Source organism: Dipodomys merriami, unplaced genomic scaffold, assembly GCF_024711535.1.
Source record: "Dipodomys merriami isolate MVZ:Mamm:240054 unplaced genomic scaffold, mDipMer1.0.p SCAF_4, whole genome shotgun sequence".
NCBI lineage: Eukaryota > Metazoa > Chordata > Mammalia > Rodentia > Heteromyidae > Dipodomys > Dipodomys merriami.
In genome coordinates, this window is record NW_027205603.1 from 70,584,503 (window position 1) to 70,610,306 (window position 25,804).

Below are 25,804 nucleotides of genomic sequence, written 5' to 3' on the forward strand. Positions count from 1 at the left end.
TTGGGTCTTTACATTTCTTTTTGAATGGGGCAATATCATTCTTTCTGATGGAAGCATAGAATTTCATTGTGTATATACCACATATTTTTATTCATCCCACTCCTGGGTATTTACCTAAATGATGACAAACAAGGTCATACCAAACTTACCAGCACAATTATGTTCATTGTAACATTATTTGTCACAGCCAAAATATGCAAATAACCCAGATGTTCCTCAGTAGATGAATGAGTCTTTATAAGGACCCAAAAGATTTCTTTCCATTCCTATTCAGGTCCTCCGATTCCATATGGAATGAATGATATCCCAGTATGCTGAAAAATATTTCAGAATAAAAAAAAGAATATGTCTCTTATCAGTTTTGAATAACTTTTTTCACATGTATGCATTAAGATTCTAAATGGTATTGCAGGAACCTCTCATTTCTAATTTTTCTCCTAGAAAAATTACCATAATCAATATTATTCCCTGATGGGATGAGTTGTAAACTTGGAGGTTTTCCTTTTGCCACCATGAGGAAAAGATAAGAAGTGATCCAGTGTCAGAAGTTTTCTAGAAGTTAACATTCATACTATTCTCGTCTTATTAGCAAATAAATGAAGATCACATTTGTATTTCCAACTATGTCAAACCATTTTTACAACACCAGTTATTTTATATCATATAGAGATAATCAGTAAGGAATAGGTTTAGAATTATAAGTGATAAATAAACTCTAGGATACAAAGAACTAGTATGTTGGCCTCCATAAAATATCTCTTATGATCATTTTTGGATAGTGGTTTTCACTTTTTCTTAAAGCTGAAAACTAAAATAAATAAATAAATAAAATTGTGTTAAATAATACTCATAACTTGACTTTTTAAATTAAGGACACAGGGGAAATGCCAAAAAGAAGAGAGCTAAAACCCCTGTATGTTTGCAAGGTTTATCTGCAGTGTTTTATGGGTTAAAAAAGTTCAGTGTTTGGTTATGTGTGGGAAGAGATGTGAGACAGGCATGATTATAATCTCAGTGCATTCCAATTCTTCATAGAAAACTTTGTTTAGAGTAGTTAGATGCTTACTTTACAAGTTTAAGAAATATTAAGGCTCCTTGGATATCTGGCTGATAGTTAAAACAGTGTCTGAAGATTTTACAAATTTAATGTAGAGAGATTAGGACAGCATACATAAAAACATAGAAATTACTTTTGCTACTTTTGAAATATTATGTTAAAATCTACATCAGTCTTCTATTTAATTGTCACTAAGAAAATATTACAAAGTTTGCTAGATCATAGTGTACTAGAACTGAATGATGAATGGAAAAGTCCATGAGATGATGACTTCATTAAAGTGATTACTTTTAATCACTTAAAATTTATTCATGTGTCAAATATTATGTTAAGTTTTCCGAGGCATTTTTACATGTAATTTCTAAAGAACTCTCAAAGGCAGATAATATCTTCTATCAAACAATAGAGCAGGCCTGGGAAGGTGTCTCAGTGGTAGAGTGATTTCCTAGCATGCAGGAAGCCCTGGGTTCAATTCTTCAGTACCACATACACAGAAAAAGCCCAAAGCAGTGGTGTGGCTCAAGTGGTAGAGTGCTAGCCTAAAGCAAAAGCTCAGGGACAGCGCCCAGACCCTGAGTTCAAGCCCCAGGACTGGCACACACACACACACACACACACACACACACGACTTATATAAATCATATTTTAAGTATCTGTAGAGCCAGAAAGCCAAAATTAAAAGTTAGCATTTTTTGCAGTAACTGTAAGAAATGGTACACCATTGTATTTGTGTTTATTTGATTCATTATTTACATGTCTAGAACTTTATTAGGGCATCTATTCCTTGGTAACAATTCCTTAAAATAAATGGACTTCTTATAGATTTGTCTACCAGTAAAATCAAAGATATTCTTTAAAGCTCAGATATACAAGTCTCTCCACAAGTTTTTATAGTTTATTGAATAATACATACCTTTTCTTTCTCAATTAAAAGTAAACTTTATCTTTTTATAACTTTAATAAATTACTTATTTAAGTTAGTTTCATGGATCTGAATTTAAATGGCCATAGTATAAAGCTTTAAGAATTACTGTCAAAATAAGACCACTGTACTCTAGTTGAACTTTTGTTTTTCAGTTAATTGTGCTTAGTGTACAGTTTATGGAGATAATCTTGTCTGTGTTGACACTCAGTATCTACTCATTGATATTCTGCTGCCAATTATAACTATTTTCATAAGTGATAAGCCAAATTTAGCTGCTGATAGTTCAAAAATATTTAACTATTATCATTAGCACTTTAAAAAATGATATCAACATCATTTTTTATGTTCTAGAATGTATTCAAAAATTGTATACAGTATCATTAATCTATTTATAAACTAAAAGTCTAGTTTGTAGTACAAAATATGATCCTTTATTCCCTATATTTTTGTTGAATCAGGTAACATTAACAATTTCTGCATATTAAATGACCAATCTCATAAACAAATTATAAATTAATTGGCATAATGTATCAAATATATTACTTTTCATAAGTTTGATTCATGTGTTGTATATTTCAAATTCAAGTCAAATGTACTACATTCGTACTTTCAAAGAATTCTAATGAAGTAAAAAACTGATTAAAAAGCATAATTGCTCTAGAAATTCATGAAAGCTGCAATCCAAGAGATACTTCTTCTTCTTCTTTTTTTTTTTTTTTGTCGGTCATGGGGTCTGAACGTGGGGCTTGGGTGCTATCCTTCAGCTCTTCAGCTCAAGGTGAGCGCTCTACCTCTTGAGCCACAGTGCCACTTTTGATTTTCTAGTAGTTTATTGGAGATAAGAGTCTCACAGACTCTCCTGTCTGGGATGACTTTGAATCATGATCCTCATATCTCAGCCTCCTGAGTAGCTAGGATTACAGATGTGAGACACTGGCCCTCGATGAGATAATTACTTCTTATTCCTATATATATGCATTTGCATGATTTGATAATTTCCTGGGAGGTAGGACTTTAGTTGAGAATTTATACCAGAAAGTAACATGTTTTGCCTTTAGTATTACTACTGTAATATATGTGTGTGTGTGTGTGTGTGTGTGTGTGTGTGTGTGTATGTATATATATCTATATATATATGCATATATATAGATATATATATATGTAAAACTAAGACTAGATTAAGACTTCCTTTCTTTTCTTTTCCCCCTTAAGGATAGCAGAAAAATTACAACAGACAATAAAATACAAACAAGGTGAAGAAATATACTTGTGAAGATACAGCCATATTCAGATATTCTTTCTAGCTTGAAGATTTACAACAGACATGGCATGTAGGCAGGATTTGTAAGGGAGTCTCCTGTATCTACAAGAGTCTAACTTACATCATTGATTTAATCTTTTCCATCTCCTAATTTTTAATGACTCTGCTTTCCCAAAGGCTTCTGTCATTTATCCCATGGGTTACCAAAATAAGTGAAATTTAAAATAGAAGCACTGCTCTTATACTTTTTATTGTCTTTTCCATTTACTAACACCATACCTATGTCTAATCCAGCTCTAATGAAAATGCTCTTTGGATACTCACTGATTTGTCACTGAGTCAGAATTTTTGTTACTTGTGAATAATATGAAATAAAATGCTAACATATGTATTCTGCTTTACTGCAAAATTTCACCAAGAAAAATTTTGCTGAACTTATGAGACAAGAGCTATATCCAAAATAAATTTGCTAGAAATGTTTTACATCATGAGATACTTCAAATATAATTTTATTTTTCTTCTTAGATCAGAATGGCGCAACTCTTCCCCAAGCATGTTTTAAAAATAAACAAAATTACAGTAGTTCTTACTTTCTAATATGTTTACTTCTCCTGAGATCTTTTAGGAAAGAGAAAAATAACTCTTCAAGATAATAACTGCCAACTGGAAAGCTCATGTCAAGTTGGTCATTAATTTTTTTGTGTGTGAAGATACAGAAAATGAGTAACAGGTTTATTTGGAAGTGTTATTTAAGATAAATTAGACATTTTCACCTTGAAAATAGATGATTTAATATTCCTTATTGCCCTAATTTACCTATCAGACAGGATTTTATGAATTTTGTCATGTGTCAGTGTCTGTCATGGGTCTTTGGTCAAGAAATTGAATTCACTTTTTCAGGAACTTTACTTAGTGAATCCTTGTAATTCCTTAGCTGTTAAAATTTGGATGATAAGACAAAATGTTGGGAAACTGAAATGCAGTTATTTCTTTTCAAGTTCTCACTTTGCAAAACAAAAAGGTGATAATGTTATTTTTCTCTCCATCCTTCTCCTAAAAAATTGTACTAGTAGATAAAGCCACAAATTTGGTAAGCATGGTTTGAATAGTTTCTACCTTTTTCCAAATGCCTTTTATGACTCTGGAAACATGACATGCATATGTTAAAAAGAACTTGAGAAAATACGAATGATAAGAGTAGGTTGTGTGTTTGGGAAAGAAAAAGAATACTGAAGAAAACAAAAGGAGTATCTTTCTTCAACTTTGCAAGGATTTCTAAGAACCTGTTTAAAAACTCTCAGTAGGTAGGATAGTTTGGATATGAGTGCTGTACCTCACTCCCAACCTGCCTAGGGCCCAGGTACTGAATGCTTGGTTCCCTAGAGTGGTGCTAGTTGGAGGAGGTTCTGGAAATGATAGGAGGTAGGATCTACTTAGGGGAAGCAAGACTTTGGAGGCAAGTCCATGGGGGCTGAATCTTGTCCTGAAATAGGGAGATCAAGTCTGGCTGTGCCATCTTGGCTACATGGTGGATGGTAGGGTCTGGCATCTTGTTGGAAGGTGAAGCCTCTGCTTCACAGCTGATGGGCCTGTCTGAATCCCTGGAGGTGGGGGCAGGGACTTGGATGATAGGTTACTAAACCTGATATCCATGTGCCTGGGACTCCAGTATCCTGTGACCTTGCCCCCTGACCAGCTCAGGTACCATTATGTCATACCACGTGTCTCCTTGCTCCTGTCCTGTCTCCTGTCTCTTCTCCAATCACTATGGCATCCCACTTCAGCTCTCCATTGGTGCTGAATTGGTTTGTTGGTTTTGTTTTTGTTCATTCTTTCCTGTCTGGCCATCATATCTTGGTTTCCTAACAGTGTTAAGTGTATTTGCTGGCTGCTGATCTTTGAGAAAAGAGCCTGCCATGCAGTCACCGGCCTTTTAATAGACTCCAAGATTCAACCTCTCAAAATGTGGCTTCTCTGTTTTTTCATTGTGCAACAGCCCCAGCTGTCCTTTCTATTTCTTGTCCACCATGAGGTGGGGAACCTCTATTACATGCTCTCACCACTACAAGATTCTGCCACACCACATTAACAAAGGACTATGTTTGGGTTGAGAACTCTGAAATTGTGAGGCGAAAGAAATTCTTCCTGTTAAGGTGTTCTTTCAGTATTCTGGTCACAGCTACAGGGATCTAGCTACCAGTAAGTTTTTATGACTTTATGAGTAAAGTATCTTCTACAAGACCTTTCTACTACATTAGTGTTTGGGAATCAAAGGATTGACTGCCTTCTCAAAGTGTTAATAGGCAAATGCCTCTAAACTTTGAGGAAATATTTATGTCCTAGCCAAACAACAGTTCTTTGTGTTGTTGTTTTGTGCTGTTATCAAGACTTGAACTCAGAGCCTCAGCTATTGTTTGGCTTTTTTGCTCACAGCTGGTACTCTGACCCTTGAGCCATGCTTTTGCTGGTTAATTGCAGATAGAATCTCTAGGGCTTTTCTATGGGGCTGGGAATGTGGCCCAGTGGTAGAGAAGCCCTGGGTTCAATTCCTTAGCACCACATAAGCAGAAAAAGCTGGAAGTGGCTCTGTGGTTCAAGTGGTAGAGTGCTAGCCTTGAGCAAAAAAAGCTCAGGGACAGTGCCCAAGCCTTTAGTTCAAGCCCTATGACTGGCAAAAACAAAAACAAAAAAACAAAAACAAAAACCCAAAAAACAACAGCAAAAAAATGACTTTTCTACTTGGGCTGGCTTTGAACAACAACCTACAGCTCTGGGTAAGCTAAGGTTAACAGCATGAGCCATGGATGCCTGGTTAAACAATACTACTTTAGTAAGCAGCTATCATTTTTCTAGATACAGGGAAATGGTACATGTTTTCAAATAAGAGTGATAGTCTTTTTCTTTCTTCAGAAATAACTTTCTTAAGACTCTTAGTCATTTTTTCAGCAGGAGAAACACTCAGGGGAGAAAACTGGAAAGGTGGAAACTTCATCTTTCTAGTTTTGCTTTTCAAAAAAAACTGGTTCAAAGTTTTGTTTTTTTAAACAATATTCTGTTGCTACAATTATTCTGTTAAAAGACAGAATGCTTAAATAATGTTATTTGTGTGAGTCTTGGAATCATTCTACCTCTCCCCATGAGGCACTAATTTCATTATATCATTTCTTCTGGAAGCCAAGAGTATGGAACATTTTGTATTCCCCTCCCAGAACAGCATCAGTGCACCAGAGCAGATGCTAAGGAGGGACACTTGGCATTGGGAAGGATTAAGTGCAAGGTGACCATGAGGGTCTGTAGATTTATGTAGTGTTCATAATCTCACACCTGCAAACAATCACATATTATTGAGCAAAAACACTAATAAAATTTAGCCTGCTTTACATTTTTTAATAAGTTAGTAAACAATCACCAATGGCAAAATGGCAGCTTGCCCATGAATTATCAAGGGGCATCCTTAGTGAAATGTCTAGCAGTTTATGGAAATCTTGAATGTTAGAATATTACAAATGCTGCCATTTATCAGCTATATTGCTCTTGTTGGAAGGACACTTAAAATGGTTAATTATAAGGATATATTTAGCATCTAAGTGAAAAGAAGAAATGTTATCTTCTAGACAGTTATTGAGGGTAATAGTATTAATGGTAGCATTAGTATTTATGATAGCATTAATCTCTATCCCTGAAAAAGATAAAGTGATTCTTGGTCTGTATCACATAAAAGTACAAATAAATGGTTAAGCCTCCATGGAATATAAACACACAGTATGTGTATTTTATTTTTTTTTATTTTTTAAATTTTATTTGTGAACATACTGTACAGAGGGGTTACAATTACATGGGCAGGATAATGCGTACATTTCTTACCAAGCATTGCAGCCTCCTCCTTTTGTTTACCCTTCACGTCCCTTCCCAGCCTCCCCCCTCCCCCCCAATCCCAATCCTTCTCCTTCCCCCCCATTCCCCCCCCCCCCACCGAGGTTGTAAAGCTCGTTTTGGACATGACAACTTGTACTTCTCATTGTTGCAACAGGTCCACCTGTATCCTTAAACAACTGGTTTTTCCCCATCTCCTCCTCAAGTTATACTGACATCAAATATAGTGAAAGCAGGGGTTATACTGTGGGGGAGGGACATACAAAGCAACAAAGAGATAATCTTATAAATGCATTAGAAACACATGCATGAAAGAAAAAAACATTAAAATACATATCTAAGGGTTCATTTTCCTGACATCACATTATCTGACCTTTTCTGCTTGACTCATGCATATACTAGATATTGCAAATAAGGGAAACCATGGGTGTGTATTTTATTTTCAACCCAAGACAATCATTGCTGAACTACTCATAAAACTATTCAGAAAAGATACAAGAATGAGATACATTTCAACATTTATCTTAGCTTTTGATTTTGGGTCATGTCCTTATTGGCAGCCTCCATCAATAATTGAATATGTGCATATCCTAAACTTGGACATTTCTTTCCCAGTGTGGGATTTATCTAATGGGTAATATTTTCTCAGGAGCTTCTCATAGAATTAGCTGATTCATAATCATATCTAAATTTTGGTCTCCTGCCAAACCATGCTTCTTATCTACTTTTATTTCACAGGTATCAGATATATACAAAAGCTCTGTCTACCCAATTCTGCTTTCTTCACTTTTCATTTTTCATATAAAGTACTCTAATAAACCTTTTACATCCCTAACTTTACTTCAATGTTTGCTTCCAAGAGGACCAAAGTGAAACAGCTACTATTAAGAAACTATTACATGAAGGAATATGCTGTACTTTGTTAGGAAGTTATTTTACTTCTCCAGTTTCCTTATCTACACAGGAGAGTGTTTATAAGAATTACATGAAAACCATGCAGTAAAATAAACCTACATAGTTCTTATTTATACAGTTAATACTCAAAAGCATTTAACATTAATAATATTCAGGGTCATACTCATGTATATGTGATCTGACTGAAGAAAGTATGGTATACACAATAATGAGATTCCATGGTATATTCCCTTTGAGAAGTTAACAGACAACTGAACAAAATGAATATCAGGAAGTTGAAACATGTTTTGACTGGGTAAGCACTAATAAATGGATGGGCTGCTAAATGGAAATAGTAGTGGTGGGGGAACAAGTACAATACTGTATGAACATATGTGAAAATGGAACTAGAAAATTTGATGAGACTGGTGAGAGAGAATGTTGGAGAATGTTGAAAGAGGTGACTCTTATCAAGATAAACTACATATAAAAGGATATGTTAAGTTAAAACCCCTTTGTGCAACAATTTAAATAATAGAAAATTATATAATATGCATAATATAATATCATTATTGAGCCAGACATAATGGTTCATGTCTATAATCCCAAGACTAAGGCAAGAGAGTCAAGGATTAAGAGTTTAAGGTAGACTTTGAGCCTGTCTTTGAAAATCTTTATGCCAGATTATATGCATACTACTTATAAAATATTAATATCAAAAATAATCTTTATGCCAGATTATGTGCATACTACTTATAACCTGTTAAAATCAGCAACTATTAATATCAAAACTAATTCTTTAGTTACTTTAAGTCACACACTGTGCTATACAGTGAATATATATATGTTCTTGAGGTAACCTGGGATTAAAATCGGCAAGGTGTATAGATGAGAGCAGTGTATACACATACTGACAAAGAAACCACTGCTATTATCCAGAATGCACAGATGCTATGTGGGCATGGTATATGCAATTGGTAATGAATACAAACTATTTGGGAAATGAATACAAACTATTTGGGAAATTTGTTTGGAATCTTTTTTACCCAGTACCAAGGATCGAAATTTTGACCTCACATTCACTTGGCTTGCTCAGCCACTGCTCTACCACTTGAGTGTGCATTCAGCCCAGCTTTTGCTGGTTATTTTTATTTTTGTTGGTTGTGGGGCTTGAACTCTGGGCCTGGGTGCTGTCCCTCAGCTCTTCAGCTCAAGGCTAGCACTCTATCACTTGAGCTACAGCGCCATTTCTGTTTTTTTGGTGGTTTATTGAAGATAGGACAGTCTTTCCTGTCTGGGCTGGCTTTGAACCTCAATCCTCAGATTGAGATCCTCAATCCTCAGATCTCAGCTTCCTGAGTAGCTAGGATTAGAGGTGTGAGCCACCTGCGCCTGGCTTTTGCTGGTTATTTTAGAGTAGTCTCAGGACTTTCTGCCTGCTGGCTTTGAACTAAGATCCTGAGTTCTATAATCTTAATTTCACCAAATATACAACACTAGAGTGTTAATGTGTTTAAGATTAAATATTCACTCAAAAACTCAAAAGAACCAATTAAAATTCTTCAGCCACTCCCTGATGAGGTCTCCTCCTCCTTCTCCTCCTCCTCCTCCTCCCCCTCCCCCTCCTCCTCCTCTTCCTTCTTTTTTGGTGGATTGTGGGAAACTGTTCCTCAGCTCTTCAGCTCAAGGTGAGTACTCCACCACTTGAGCCACAGTGTCACTTCTGGTTTTCTGGTGGTTAACTGAAGATAAAAGTCTTCCAGACTTCCTGCCTGGGCTGGCTTGGAACTATGATCCTCAGATCTCTACCTCCTGAGTAGCTAGGATTACAGGGCATGAGCCACCAGTGCCTGGCTAGACCATTATTCTTTGAGAATAGTTATCAAGTGGTCTTAGTTTTTCTCAGGATTATATCTAGCTTACACTCAAAGTCGTTATTTCTAGAAAAATAGTAGCAACTGAAACCACTCCCTATCCTCTACATTCCTTGCCATTTTCCTGCTTGTACTAAACAATGTAAGCCCACTGTTTAAATATTGAAACATAGTGGACAGAAGGAAATTACAGTATTATAGTGTTATATAGTATTAGTAAGATGGTAGCAATTTTAACTAAGTGGTTTCTAAACCACTTACCTCATAATTTTAAGAAAAAAGAAGTAAAAATTATGTTACATTTTTTTGAAATGTTGCTTTCTCAAAAGTGAAGTTTTGATGCCTCATGGATTTTTAGGGGTGAACAGTCTTCTCAGAGAATCTGCCAGGAAACTGGCCATTTTCCCCAAATAAACTCATGGGTTGACTAAGTAAGAGGACATAGGATTAATCACACACACACACACACACACACACACACACACACACACACACACACACAGAGACTTTGTGTGCATTGTATCTATAGGTGTTTAAGGTAATTTTAGGCAAGAGCTGTTTGTATGGCCATTGGGGGGGAAAAAAGATGGACTAGTAAATGGCATGTGGCCTGATGACTAGGGTGAGAGATTACTATGAGTCTGAGAAAAACAATTTAGTCACTTGTAGCTAGACTGCTCCAAACAAACCACAAAAAAGAGGAACCATTAAAAAAAAACTTTGTTTCTCTAACAGAATAACATGGAATTAGTAACACATCTGTAACTTCATGTAACTGCATGAGTCTATAATAACATTTCTTTATTAGAACCAGGTATCATTTAGGGAATTTTTTTTCCATCTTAGAATTAAGTTATAGTACTATTGCAAAAAGAAGAGCCTATTGGTCTCCATAGACCGTCAGAGGACAGTAGTAGCATTTAGTCTTATGGATTGTTGGTACCCAAAATGAATATTTCTTTTTTCCACATTGTTATGGGTATCATTAAGTACTACAAGATTTCATTTTGACATGACCATAAATTCAAACAATGTACCTTGAATAAACACACCTTCCCTCAATCTTATCCCAACTCCCCAATCTTAAAGAGTATTCATGAAAATACATTTTTACATAAGGACTATTACATTTATACAGATGTATGTATGCATCTAAACAGCATATATAATATGGGGAAAATTAAATAAAAATTTAAATCATTATTAGTATCTGTTTAGGTATGGCTATCTATCTGAAAAAGAACCAGTTCTAATTTGTTGTTCAAGTGGGAGAAATCTTGGTAGCGTACTCTTTCTGGATATACTTTCCACTGCATTGTTATAATTGCAGCACAAAGGGGGTAATCAGCAGTTTGTAAAATCTATTGTAAGGACTGAAATGATCTCACTGGAAATATCTTCCAGAGATTCTTCTCTATTTTCTAAAATTATATAATTGGATATGAAATGAATAGTGAGCACATTTAAAACTGCACACATTCCAAGTGATAGCAAACTTTTTCTTTAAATAAAAATGTTCCTTAAATCAAAAAGGATTATGGTCATGACCCGCCAATTAGAAACAAGAACATGATTTAAGAGCTATGGTAAATTTTTATATGAGAATTGTAGTAAGACCAATTTACTTTGATGGCTAATTTTCATAGCAAATAGAGGCTATAAACTGTGCTACATAACATAACACACTCTAACTCACTATGATTAAGACAGAACAAAGCAGAAAGTAGATTATAAATAAATGATTTGATGAAAATGATGAATATTACAAAATCAGTTAAAACAGTATTATACTCTGCCCTATTAAACATATTTAGTGAAAGTCATAAAGTTTATTAAATTTAAAATGCTTCTGTAGTCTTTCATAATGTCTGAAGATATTAATGAATTAAGTGAACCATAAAACAGATATACTTTTAAAATATTGTATTGGCCAATCTGTCTTGATAAATAAAATTAGTCCTATTTCAAAGACAATGTAGGCTTATTCAAAGTTATTCATGTGTGACCTTAATTCATTCTGATTATTGTTGTAATATTAAAACATAATCCTGGGGGCTGGGAAGGTGGCTCAGTGGTAGAGCGCTTGCCTTGCATGCTCGAGGCCCTGGGTTCAATTCTTCAGCACCACATAAGAAAAAAGCCGGAAGTGGCGCTGTGGCTCAGGTGGTAGAGCGCTAGCCTTGAGCTGAAGAGCTGAGGGACAGCGCCCAGGCCCAGAGTTCAGGCCCCATGACTGGACCCCCAAAAAAAAAAAAAAAAAAAAAAAAAAAAAAACATAATCCTGAAAGAAAAAAATATCATAATATAGCTCCACATTAACAAATCATATTAATGTCTATGAATTGTGTTGAGAACATTAAATAATAGCTTCCACTGTGTCTGACACATTCTACTCATAATGTAAGCACAAATATAGTCTAATATTTATATGACTGGACATTTTCTTCATATTCAGCACCAACATTTGGCAGATTTCACTCAGAGAAACTAAATGTAACATAATGAATGAGGACTCTTTCAAATGAGAGTAGGAAGCACATCTTTGAGAACACAATAAAGATAGCATCACAGAAGGTAATATTGATGTCTATATTGCTGTAGTTACAATTTTATCTAATGATGTAGTTAGAAGTGTCATAAAACTCTAAAAAATATAGATTTTTGTCTATCATATATCATTTTTTCCGAGTGTGCCTGATGAAGACAAATTTCATTATACAAATGAAATGTTATTATCAGTGAACAATGTTATATCTCTGTCATAATCTATGAACTTTATAATTTACAACTGATGAACTTTCATCCTGATTTAACAAATCATCTCTATATGACTAATCTATCTGTTACCTTCTAGTACTAAGAACTTGAGGAAATAATTTCATTTCAGAGTCCTAAATAAGACATTGTTTATTAGGAAATCTCTCTTTTCCAGTTTAAAAATTTTCAAGATGACTTCCATTGACTTAATATCATGTAGCCTGTTTCTTCAAAGATACAAGATTTAGTTATTAAAAATACTTATTTTCTAATTGTTTGCAACCATTAAGATCTATTGTAAACTTTAAAAAGTCACTTTTGCTCTCTCAAAAAATTCAACAAAACTTTGGGAGTTAACAATTTAATGTGAATATTTAGTGCATACTGTATACAATACACTATGGTAAAGGGATAGGGAATAAAAAACTGAATTGGCATAGTCCCTATATTTAATAAATTTATAACTTGTAAGAAAGTATCAAGTACAAAAACATCTTATTCTTAACCCAGCAATAGAGTTCACATGTCTACTAGTATGAAATGTTATCCATAATACTAATTCAACCCATCTTTTATTTGATTTACTCCATTCATTCATTCATTCATTTATTCAACAAACATTTACTATCTGCCAGTTGGGGAGGAGGAGGGGGAGGCTGGCTGTTATAAAGTAAATGACAAAGTAAAACGATGAAGTCCATTCTCTCAAGATTATATAGTAGTAGAAAACAGAAAGTAAGCAACTAAGAACTATCAAATAGTGAATGTTGTGATGATGATAGGTATTAACAAGGGACAATTTTCTTATGGTCAAGAAAGAACTCTGTATGTGTAGATATATTTTAAATTGAAATATGAATGACAAAGAGTTATTCACTTAAGGCTCTGAAACTCAGAAAGGTACTATCTAGGAAAAGGGAAGAGCTAGGCAAATGTCAGATCCAAGACAGATATTTTATCTTGGCATATTTAAGTAGGTAGAGAATAGTTGGGGTCTAGTGTAAAAAACCATACATATAAGCTTAACAAAGGCCCTACAAACAATTGTATAGCTTTTGGAAGATTCTTTTTATTGGCATGAGGAGTCATTTATTGAGAACTTTAAACAAAGAAGTTACGATATTTTTTCTTTGAGGGGGCAGTTGTCGGTCCTAGGGCTTGAACTCAGTATCTGAGCACTGTCCCTAAAACCTTTTATCAAGGATAGTGCTCCAACAGTTGAGCCACAGCTTCATCTACAACTTTTCCATAGTTAAATAGAGATAAGAGTCTCATGAACCTTCCTGCTCAGGCTGGCTTCCAACTGTGATCTCAGCCTCCTGAGTAGCTAGAGTTTACAGGTATGAGCCACAAGCACCCAGTTCTGTGATTTTTTTTAAGACCTCTGCAGCTGTTGTATCTAAGACAGATTTGACATAGTGAGAATGAAACAAAGTAAGTTAGAAGATGTTCAGGAAAGAAATGATTGTGACTTAGAATAAGCATGAGAAATACAAATTATTGTATATTTAGAGGATTTCATCAGTTGTGATGGTGAAGAGCAAAGTGAGACTGGGTTAGGGGCAGAGTGAACTCACAGGTCTGCTTAGGATATAACAGAACTGATATCTCATATGACAGTGCCATGTGGGAGATTTAGCTTCAATCTCTCTTTAATCTTGATTTTTAAAAAGTCAAGGCATGTTCTTTTCAAGGCATGCTTTTTCTTTTATACAGATGTTCTTAGCATTTTACATACAAGCATCTCTGGTGCTTCAAAAATATACAAACAAATCTCCTGAGTTATTAGATGGTGTGGCAGTCTGAATTCTTTTTCTTCTATGACACCAGATTGTTTTAAACTGAAACATTAGCAGAACATGAATTTCTGAGTCGAGCTTTTTAAACTTTTTGAATGAATTTTTTTTTTAAGTCTGTTTAGTCTGGAGAGAACAAGGCTCATTCAGACTGTAACCCATGTCTATAAATTCTGTAGTCTTTTCTGTCCTCACATAACTTCTGTGGCAGATGACATAGGTTTTTTTTTTCTTTTGTTTGTTTTTAAATTTCTTTCCCTTTTTAAAACAAAAACTGTAGCTGCCAGGAGCTGGAAAAGAGATGTTGGTCAAAGGGTACAAACCTGTGTACATCTTATGTAGGGATTTGGTGAGGAACACGGAGAACATAGTTTAACACTGTAATAAATGTCTTTACCCTCCTTCCTCGATGGCAACTAGAAGTGAGGGATGAGTTAATTAGCTTGATTGTGGCAATCATTTAAAATGATCGCTTTGTATACCTTCAATATACACATTTTTTTTTGTCAATTACAGCTCAGTAACTCTAGAAACAGATTAAAAAACAAACTTGCATCGGGCTTATTAGACATTACTTTCTTTTACAATCTTTACTGCTGCTGCTTCGCTCATCCTTCATGACAGCAACTCTGGAAAGAACTTCAGCCTTTTCGCCCATCCTCCCTCTGCTATCTACCCGCTCTTTCGGATGCTTCAAATGCCGGATGCGTGGTGACGACCCTCAAAGTCCGGGCTTGCAGGGCTGACATTTCTCCTCCGCACGGGGGTCGGGAAGACTCACCAGAGAGGAATAAAAAGAGGGGCAAAGTTTAGGCCCCCGCCCTTGGGCTGGCCTTCGGGAGTTTCCAGTTCCCGGCCGCGGTTTGGTGCGGGGCCGGCGGGGGGCCTCGCGGGCCCCGCCACGGGAAGACGGCGCACCCGGGCCGCACAAGGAGAGATGAAACCTCCGCGGGCTTCCGGGCTCCTGGCGTCCCGTCCCACCAGGGAGATCGGAAACGGGGCGCAAGTCAGGTACTAAAGGCCGAACGGCCGAAGCCGCCCGGAACACAGAGGTGGAGAGAATGAACACGTTTGCAGGAAGGAAAGAAAATGAAGCGGGGCCCTAGCACTCTAGCAGCATTTGTTACAAACCCACCGTCTGGGGGAAAAGAGAAAAAAGAAAGAAAGCAAGCAGCGGCCTCACCCCACACCGGCCGCGCCGCCCTGCCGGCAGCCCGGACGCGCCGAGACGTCCTAGGACGCGCGCCGCTCCCGGTCCTGCTAGCTCCACCCACTTCCCCCCGAAGCCCCGCCCGGGAGCTGCGTGCACGTGCGTGACAGACACCGCCCTCTCAGCTCTCTCAACCAATAAGAAAGGACTTCGTAATCCGCCTCTGCCAGGTCGCAGGTCACGTGACCGCACATTCCCCCGCCTCCACGCCCCCTCCCTCCTCAACTCCTCCCTTACCCTTCCTGCCTCTAGGTTCTAGGAAGATGGCGAAGGTCTCAGAGCTTTACGATGTCACCTGGGAAGGTAATTTTTGAAGCGGGGCGGGCGCAGAGAGACCCAGAGCCATGAGAAATAGTTCGGAAGTCCCCACGTCCTTCGGGGAGCGGGGTTTCCCCGGTCTGCCCTCGCCACCCGAGGTCTCTCTCCCTGCACCGGCCAGGCTGAGGGGGAGGTGGCGGCTGACCCCTTTCCTGGCCCCGGCCACTGACTGCGGCACTCCCGGCCGCCCCTGCCTGTCGGTGGGTAGACTGACAGATCTCCCCACCCGCCCGACAGCCCGGGGCAGCTCCACGTGCGAGGCCCGAGGGCGTGGGGCAGGCGCTGTCACCCTCCCGCTCCCCGGGGTTGCTAGGCGGCGCGGAGCAGGAGTAAGGAGGTGATGGTTGGAGCTTTGGCAGCCCAGAAGCCCCGAGCCTGAGGCCTGTGGTGTCTTTGGAAGTGTTACCGTTCTCTGCCGGGAGGGTGTGTGGGTATGGGTCCAGTTCTGATTCTTCTACACGCACTTTGCGTCTTGTTCTCTGCTCAGCTGATGGTTTCTGATGGCTGTTCTTTTTAATTCCCTGCCCCACATCCCCTGAAAGTACGTTTGTAGTCGCAACACAGCTTTATGTTTAACTCTGCTAGTAATTTCTGAAGGCGAAACATACCTGGCAAACTCTGGGACCGGAGCTCACAGGTGATGATGGCCTTCTCTCCCTATCCTTGCTTGACTTGAATGGATTTATGTAGTCTTTGGACCAGTTCAATAAGAAATGTTTTTCTTTCTTCCCCACGCCCCCTCAAAAAAAACTTTAGTGGCGTGCAGTGCTTGTAATCCTTGCTACTCTCGAGGCTTGAGATCTGAGGATCGACGTTCAAGGCCATCCTGTATGCGACTCATCTCCAATTAACCACTTACAAAAAAAGCTGGAAACAGAGCTAGCTGCAGTTCAAATGGTAGAGCACTTCCCATAGGCACCAAAAAAATAAAAACAAAAACCAGTGCCTAGGCCCTGAATCCATGGCCAGGATACACACACACACACACACACACACACCCCACCACCACCACCACCACCCCCTCCCCCCCGCAGAAAACTTTGGCTATCCTTTTAGTAGTATACAGTATATTTTGTCCAATGAATGCCAAACAAAATGAGATATTTGCTGTTGGTTGTGAATAACTCAAGTATTATAAAATTGCGAATATATAGGGGGAAAGAAAAAAGTCTTATAGTTAAACAGAGTTTGAAAATATACTGGTATTGTGTCCTATAGCACACTGAACTTCTTCTACTTGTATATGGGAAAAATCCATTATATTTTAAATTATGAACATGTGCATGCCTGATGTACTTCGGTTAGAATTTAGGGCCTCCAGCTCTTTTTTGGTTTTTTTGCTCAGAGCTGGAACTCTACTATGTAGGCCACACTACTACTTCAGGCCTTCTGCAGATTAATTGTAAATAAGTATCTCTTGGATTTGTCTACCCACACTTCCTTTGAATGGAGATTTTTCAGCCTCCTGAGTAGCTAGAATTACAGGCATAAGCCACTTGCCACATACATATCAAGTTAATTGTGTACATATTCAGTATGTTCAAGTTAAGGGTACATATCAAGTTAAGACAGAGTCTCTACCCTCAAAGACTTCACAGGCCAATGGAGAAGAAAACCTAATATATAGTTTGAGAATACCTGTGTCAGAGTATATCCCATCAGTTGGACAATTGTTAGATACATAATTGTTCTTTGTAAATAAAGAAATATTGTAGGTAATTCAAAAGTGATATGTTCTGGATAGCTTTTTTTAGATTTTGTAGAATGTATGCAAATTGAAGAATTCATAGATATATCTGATTACCTATTTTTCAAATGATGTGATTTAATGAAGTAGGTTGGCCCTAATCCTGTAGGCATTATAAAGAAAAGTGGTGTAATTAGAGTTGGGGGGGAAAAACAAAACCCAAACCAAAAAACTATCTCACAAGTTTAACAGTAAACTGTTAAATATTAGGTAAGAGATTGTGTTATTAATATGATTATGTCCTCCTATGTGATACCTTCAGCTTTATCTCAAATTGTCATGCTCCGTTTTTGTCCTAGAGCTAAATACACCCTGTTTCTCAAAAGGGAAGTGGTCTTCCCTTTTGGCCTCCTTACCCTCCCCCATTAACTTGTTTATTCATCTGAATTATCCTAAAAGGTCATATATTTCAGATGTCCTTCCTTGACCACACATCCCTATGACTCCTTTCCTTATTCTATTTCCTAGAATGAAAGGTCCTTTTTTTTTCTTTATCATATCACTACTACTTGACTTATGGGAGGATCTCCGTGATTATTGAATGAGTTGTTAATGTTATAATAAACACTAACAAATGGTGAAAAAAGATTATAAATCATTTTTCTAGTGTTGGAATAGTTTCTGCAGTAGGTTAGGTAAACGTAGTGAACTCAACTAATGAGTAAAGTTTGCTCAGTTGTGTTTCTAAAACTAAGCCCTATCATAATAAAATGTTAAGAAAAGACATTCTTAACAGGTAATTTATAGACTTAGAATAACAGGATTTTAGAAATGGAAGGCTAGGGCTGGGAAGGTGGCTCAGTGGTAGAGCTCTTGCCTTGCATGCATGAGGCCCTGGGTTCAATTCCTCATCCTCAGCAGCACATAAGCAAAAAGAAAAAAGCCAGAAGTGGCGCTTTGGCTCAAGTGGTAGAGCGCTAGCCTTGAGCTGAAGAGCTGAGAGACAGCGCCCAGGCCCAGAGTTCAGGCCCCATGATGGGACAAAAAGAAAAAAAAAAACAACAGTAGAAATGGAAGGCCAACCAAGGGACTCAATGTTTAGTTTGGGAAGGGGCAGTGTCAGAGCTGTGTGATTCAATGGAATTCCATTGAATAGCATCCAATTCTTTAGAAAGGAAAATTCATCATCTATTTATAAAACACCTATTTATAAATCTAAAAAAAATAGAGTATATGACTTATTAACCAGTTGAAAGCATCTTATTATGTAGAGGATTTATTTATTCATTTGGAGGTGGGAAAGAGAATTTATACTAATAATCAAATTTGTCAAGTTTCTTGAGATATGTGTTTAGTTAAGATTGAGTAAGATTTCTAGCACAATGCCTGTCATATAATAGGCACTAAATGAGTATTTGTTGAAAAAATAATGATTGAGAAAATTTTAGTCATGTATGGTCACTATCCTTTTTCCTATTATTCACTCGTAAGCAACTACAGTGTGGTTTTCATGGCCTACCTCTCTAAAGTCAGAAAATCTGATGCCAGTTAAAATGTTTGTGTTTTGTACGTGTATTACATTGATTATTGTACATGTATTACATTGGTTATTGTAGACTACACCCTCTATGAAAAGCTCTCCTTTGTTTCTTAACAATATTCTTCCATATTCTCTTTGTGTTGGGTTTGCCCTTAGGAACTAATGGTGCTTGCTAGGCAGGCTCCTTATCTCCACACCTTTTTCTTTTAGTTGTTTTTTTAATAGAATCTTGAGGTTTTGACTGGTCTGATGTGGGAAAAACCTCTTGTTTAAAACCCCTATATAGCTAAGGTGGCAGGTCCATGCCATCATGCCCAGATTATTGGTTGTAGGTTGTAGTCAAGACTTGCTGACTTTTTCCCTGGGCTGGGTTTGAACTTCAATCCTCCCAAAGTCTGCCCCCACCCCAGTAGTTGGGATTACAGGAACAAGAGCCTGGCCATAGCTCTTTTCTTAAAATATTATCAGTAGTTGTTAAGCCTGGGATCAATAAATTCCTGATTGATGCATGCATAAGTGTTAAATAATTCATGAACACCATGAAGTTGTGTACAAGGCCGATCATATATGTGCACATGTATATTTCTGGGACAAGATGAGTAAAGATCTTACAAGTTAAAAAATATAAGAAATGATTTTGTTCTGTAGGCAGTATCATCCACATTCAAGTTTAAATATTAGCCTATTTGGTAATATACTAATTGAAAATAGTGGAGTGTGGTTGCCCTGGATATTGTTCCACTTCTTGAGTATACAACGCTGAATAAGATACACAGAATCCTAAGTTTCCTGGCACAAATGTTAAGATTTCCGTTCTAAACTGAAGATCTTATATTTTCAGTTCATATAGGTCACATCTTCTAGATTTTGTGAAATTAATAAAACTTAAAACTGAGCTCCTCTTCTTTCTCTACCTACTACTTCCAGCACTACTACTGTTACCACATCATTCTTCTTGCCTTCTTTAGAATGGTACATGCCACTATTTTATCTCCCTCCTCAATAAGATGACTCCTGATCAGCTTTTATGATTAGACCTGTTCTTGCAAATTATGCTTCAAAAAATATATCCTCTTTTCTACATTCTGAACTTCATACTAATAAATAACTTTTACAAAGTAACTCATATTCATATAATTCATATATAGCTATATACACAAATGCTTGAGTGTGTGTATAAATGGAAACCAAAGTTTTATAAAAGTATGAGTTATACATTCTGTTCTATTCATGGTGTTTAATCCACCCAGATGCTGCAAGAAATAACTAAATTGATTTCCTATTACATTACTGTGTTCTATCATGTATTGGAGAAAACATTTCTGCTGGAATTCACTGTAAGTTAACTTTTTTTTCAACTTGAGTGGGCTGTTTTCACATTGACTATTTTCACCATCCTTCCATAATTTGATTAGACAAATTTGTGGGATTATGAATAATTTAAAATTTATTGTATCATAAGTACCTCTTTTAAAAGGTATGTCAGTTATGAAAATAAATATTTCTTTCAGAATTTAGTAGAGAAAGGAGTGTGGGCCATAGGAATCAGCAAAGCAAGTAGCAGGCATGCTTTTCCATCTTTTACAGCTCAACTGTCTTTCCACAGTTAATATCTACTCCTCATGGAAGAAATAAAATACAATAATCATAGCCACTTTTTTAATGATAAGTTTTAGATCATTTCACAGGGTTTATACAGTGGTTAATAAAATGAATAAGCAAGCAATAAAGATCTTACTTTTGCCTTATTAAATGGAATGACTTTGTTTTTGAGGCTTATGCATTTTGGGGGAACTTAGGGCAAAATGAAACAAACATATTTGAGGAAGGATTGCCAAAAAATCTTTATATTTAGCTAGAGGCTGAAACTTATTTTCCTTAAAGTAAAAGTAGTTAATTTTTTTATAGCATCTTACATTTTGTGAGGTGCTGTATATATAAATTATCTAATATTAGGAATCCTAAACACAGGGGCTAAGCAGATGAGGAAAATGTGTGAAATTGGATGAAAGACAATAGTAGACTATGAGGAATTGGTGAGTGCATCCCAAAAATAATTGAAATCAGCTTAAAAATACAAAAAACCCTCTGCTGTTTTACTTTAGAACATGTGAGAAGTCTATCTTTTGCTTTAAAGAAGTATTAGAGACCTGTAAGCCTTCTGTTCTGTGTATTTTACAGCTGAAGTGTTAGTACTGCTGAATAACAGGTCCCAGATGGTCATTTTGATGGGTGACTACTGGTGGCAATGTTGGAATTTATCCTAGTCCTTTAAATATAAGTCTTTGCTCTTTCTGCTATTTAGTGTTCTGTCAGCACTTTTTTCCTTGTAAAGTACCAAATGGTATTTTTTTTCCTGCCAGTCCTGGTCCTGGGCATTGTCCCTGAGCTTCTTTTGCTCAAGGCTAGCACTCTATCACTTGAGCCACATTCTGGCTTTTTCTGTGTATGTGGTACTGAGGAATTGAACCCAGGGCTTCATGCATGCAAGGCAAGTACTCTACCACTAAGCCACATTCCCAGCCCCCAAATGGTAAATATTAATAGTTTTATGCGCTGTATGGTTTGTTTCAGCTTGGGCCATAGACAACCATAGACATCTCCAAAATGAATAAGGGTAGATAGGTTCTGATAAAGCCCATAAAACAGGAGGCTGTAGAATTTGAACCTGGGGTTGTACTTTCTTGAGCTATATTTAAATTCTGTGACCCAAATTCTGTGTGACAAACGAAACCAACATTGTAGAATCAGAACAAGACTAATGGTACTTGCTGTTGGTTCAGTAATCAAGATAGAATTAACCTAAATTATTTGCATGAAAACAGGGAAGGACTAGAGGGGAAAATATTAATAGTAACTTTTTTTTTTTGGTCTTGGGACTTGAACTCTGGGCCTGGGTGCTGTCCCTCAGCTCTTCAACTCAAGGCGAGTGCTCTACCACTTGAGCCACAGTGCCACTTCTGGTTTTCTGGTGGTTTATTGGAGATAAGAGTCTTACGGACTTTACTGCCCAGGCTGGCTTTGAACCATGATCCTCAGATCTCAGCTTCCTGGGTAGCTAGGATGACAGGTGTGAACCACCAGTGCCGGCAATAGTAACATTTTTTTGAGCACATATATCAGGCCATTACCAATTTGTATTCTCACAAAAAACAGATGATACATCATCATTTGTAGATGAGAACATTGAAGTGCAAAGTGACCCAGCTAGTACCTCATTACTAGAAAGTGATGGAACTGAGATTCGAACGTGAGCCATCTGTGTAAGTCTTATGTTGTACCCCAGACTGTGTTTTCTTTTGTTTCTTTCTTTGTATTGTAACTTCAGCTTAGCCCTGATGTTTACTTAGCCACTTTGTGCAGGTTAATTGGATATGGAATCTCACTCTATATCAAATTTTTCTCACTTGTCTGGCTTTGAACTACTGTCCTCCAGTTTCAGCCTCCTGAATAGCTAGAATTATATGAATGTGCATAATTTATTTGGCTTATGGTTTTGCAGACTGGGAAGTCCAAGATTGAATGTAGTATTTGTGAAGTTTGCCTTGCTGTGTCATAGGACAAAAGAATGTGTGCAGGAGAGTTGGAAGGGGACTGAATTCATGCTTGCATCAGGAACCTAATCCTGTGATAATTAAACCTCCCTTAGTAAATATCCTCCTCCTACTATAAAGCATTGATTCATTCATTACAACAGGGGCCTCATGACCTAATCACCTTTTAACATGGTTAAACATTTAATGGTACATTTAAACCATACCAATACCCTCTTTACAACTTCTAGAATCCCCCACTACTTCATAATATTCAGAGTTTTGTGAGTTTGTTGTTTGGCAGCATGCATTTAGCTCTACCTCACATTTTTCATGTTATTCTCTATTTTACATCAAAAGATTTCTTTATTCAATTTTTTTTTGCTGCTATTTCCTTGCTTAGCACTTTTATAATTAAGGTGGTTTGTGGTAAATACCTCATTACTGCTGAGAGCCTGATACTCTGATTGTGAAAATTTTATATTAAAAATTTTATGTGTCAGTGAATAAGCCTAATTTTATATATTTTCCTAGGAAAATAATCCCCAGCTTTTGTCGGACTCTGGAATTGGTCTGTGACTACTCCCACCTACTACCCCAAAAATTAAGACCTATAGTTAAAGAAGTAAGGGAACGTTGTAACAGAACTATGCCTTTGTGTGTGTGCGTGCACGCGCACACACACACACACACACACACACACACACACACACACACACACACACACACACACACACACACACACACACACACACACACACACACACACGGATTATAGAATAAGCTCAAGGTAGGGTGCTATCCATTACCTTTTTAGCTCATTTGGCTCTCTTACCACTTTAGCCACAGTTCCACTTCCAGTTTTTTGCAGGTTAATTGGAGATAAGAGTCTCAGATGTGTTTCCTAGGCTGCTTTTAAACTCTAATCCTTAGCTCTCAGACTCCTAAGTAGCTAGGATTATAGGCATGAGCTACAGGCTCCCACCATTATTAGTTTTAATGATAATTGTAATATCAGTTGTGATGCTATTTTAGTTTTCTAAGGGATATGTTGCTCTTGGTACTTGGTTTTCCATTTTATCAACTTTAGCTATTATATGTTTGCATATTAGTTTGAGTTTATCTTTAATAGCTGAATTTTATTTTGTCAGTGTTTTGGACATTTATCGTGTGTGTACATTTATGTACATCCATATAAATATCTTAAATATTTTTTTCAGAAATGCGAGATAAGATGAGAAAATGGAGAGAGGAAAATTCACGGAATAGTGAACAAATTGTAGAAGTTGGAGAAGAACTAATTAATGATTATGCTTCTAAACTTGGAGATGATAGTAAGTTCCTTGATTAATGTATTGCATTCAGGCATGTGTTATTTATGGCTCTTTATTATTTTTAACCTATCTTCATTATTTTTTTCTACTGGCCATTATCACTCTTACCTGTGACCTTTTGTTTCAGGAAATTTAATGGTGCTTTGAGAAAGACTTATAATTAGTAGTAATAAAGATGTCAAACAGTTTTGCTTTAAAGCTCACATGGCTGGTAAATGTCTAGCCAAAGTATATTTTATAAATATTTTTATTTTATACAGAACCTTCTAGACTAGTTAAGTGTATTAAATAAGTAGGGATTTTTATTTTATATGACATTAAGTATTTTATTGTACTGAATACATCTCCTTAATTCCAGAAATAATAAAGCAGTGTTTAATAATGTTCTCTAAAATATCAAAAACAGGACAGATTCATTAATTTCTGTTTAGGATATTTTTGTATTCTGTTTTTCTCTTTAGTTTGGATCATATATGAGCAGGTAATGATTGCAGCCCTGGACTATGGTCGTGATGATTTGGCTTTGGTAGGTATTTAAGCTGATTATATTGTCTTATATTTAGTTTCCTTTGTAAATTATATGTAAGCAGTTAAGAGTTATATGTGGTAATGAGTTTTGCATGCTGCTACTAACTGTAAGTGGAGGGTTGGGTTTGTAGGTCAGAGACATAGTGCTTGCCTAGCACAAGGCTCTGAGTTGAAATCTTAGCACCCCAAAGAACAAAGCAAAAAAACATACACACAAAACAAAAAGGGTGACTAACCAGATAACTTTGAGATGCAGTTAAAGCAAGAGTGTTTTTCATAATCTATTTAGGATACATAATATAATTATTGCTCTTTAAGTTTTTTCTTTTTCTTTTTTTAAACCAATTATACTTTCAGTTTTGTCTTCAGGAGTTAAGAAGACAGTTTCCTGGTAGTCACAGAGTCAAGCGATTAACAGGCATGAGATTTGAAGCTATGGAAAGGTAACCAAATCTTGTGAACAATGTGATTCCATTTCAAGCTGTCAGATATGGAACCTATATTTAAGTTATCTTAAACCCATGGCATATCATTAATTGCTAAATACCTTACTGCTGAGCTATAGACTAATTAAAGAATGTTTTTCAGTACAAATCAGGAGTCAATATAAGATATAAGTCCATTTGCCACCTCTGACCTAGTCAAATTTGATCATGTTTTAAAGTAAAAACTGGCTTTAGATCCAGGCTCTAGAATTTCTTTTTCGTTTGTTTGTTTTTTGAGACAGAGTCTTAGTATTATAGCACAGGCTATAGCCTGCATTAGCTTCCTAAGTGATAAGATTATAAGAAGGTACCACTGTACACAGCTTCCTAGGTTTTGACTTGACAAATTATTTAACTTTTTTTTTTAACAGCTTTTTAGCTTTATTTCTCTAAGGGCATTGCCAATTCCCTAGGATTTACAGATATATATATATATATATATATATATATATATATATATATATATATATATATATACATATATATGTTATATAATATATAAGTATATAAATACAAATATATATATATATATATATATATATATATATACATATACACATAATATATATTTTTTTGGGTTGTGGAGCTTGAACTCTAGGCCTGGGTGCTATCCCTGCGCTCTTCAGTTCAAGGTGAGCCTCTACCTCTTGAGCCACAGTGCCACTTCTGGTTTTCTGGTGGTTTATTGAAGAGTCTCATGGACTTTTCTGCCCAGAATAGCTTTGAACTGTT

The 25,804-nt window shown here is 36.6% G+C and overlaps 1 protein-coding gene across 2 annotated transcripts in view; it reads left to right on the top strand.

Moving 5' to 3' along the window:
* The first annotated feature begins 15,860 nt into the window (after positions 1–15,860).
* Emc2 (ER membrane protein complex subunit 2) overlaps positions 15,861–25,804 on the top strand; it is a 29,308-nt gene continuing 19,364 nt past the window's right edge. Inside the window, exons 1-4 of one of the 2 annotated variants that reach the window (XM_069991260.1) lie at positions 15,861–15,950; positions 23,946–24,059; positions 24,491–24,585; positions 24,945–25,030. In XM_069991260.1, coding sequence (XP_069847361.1) covers positions 15,911–15,950; positions 23,946–24,059; positions 24,491–24,585; positions 24,945–25,030 — 335 coding nt within the window. In that variant the 5' untranslated portion in view covers positions 15,861–15,910. The remainder of the gene's footprint in view (positions 15,951–23,945; positions 24,060–24,490; positions 24,586–24,944; positions 25,031–25,804) is intronic. The other variant, XM_069991261.1, reaches the window with a different exon arrangement.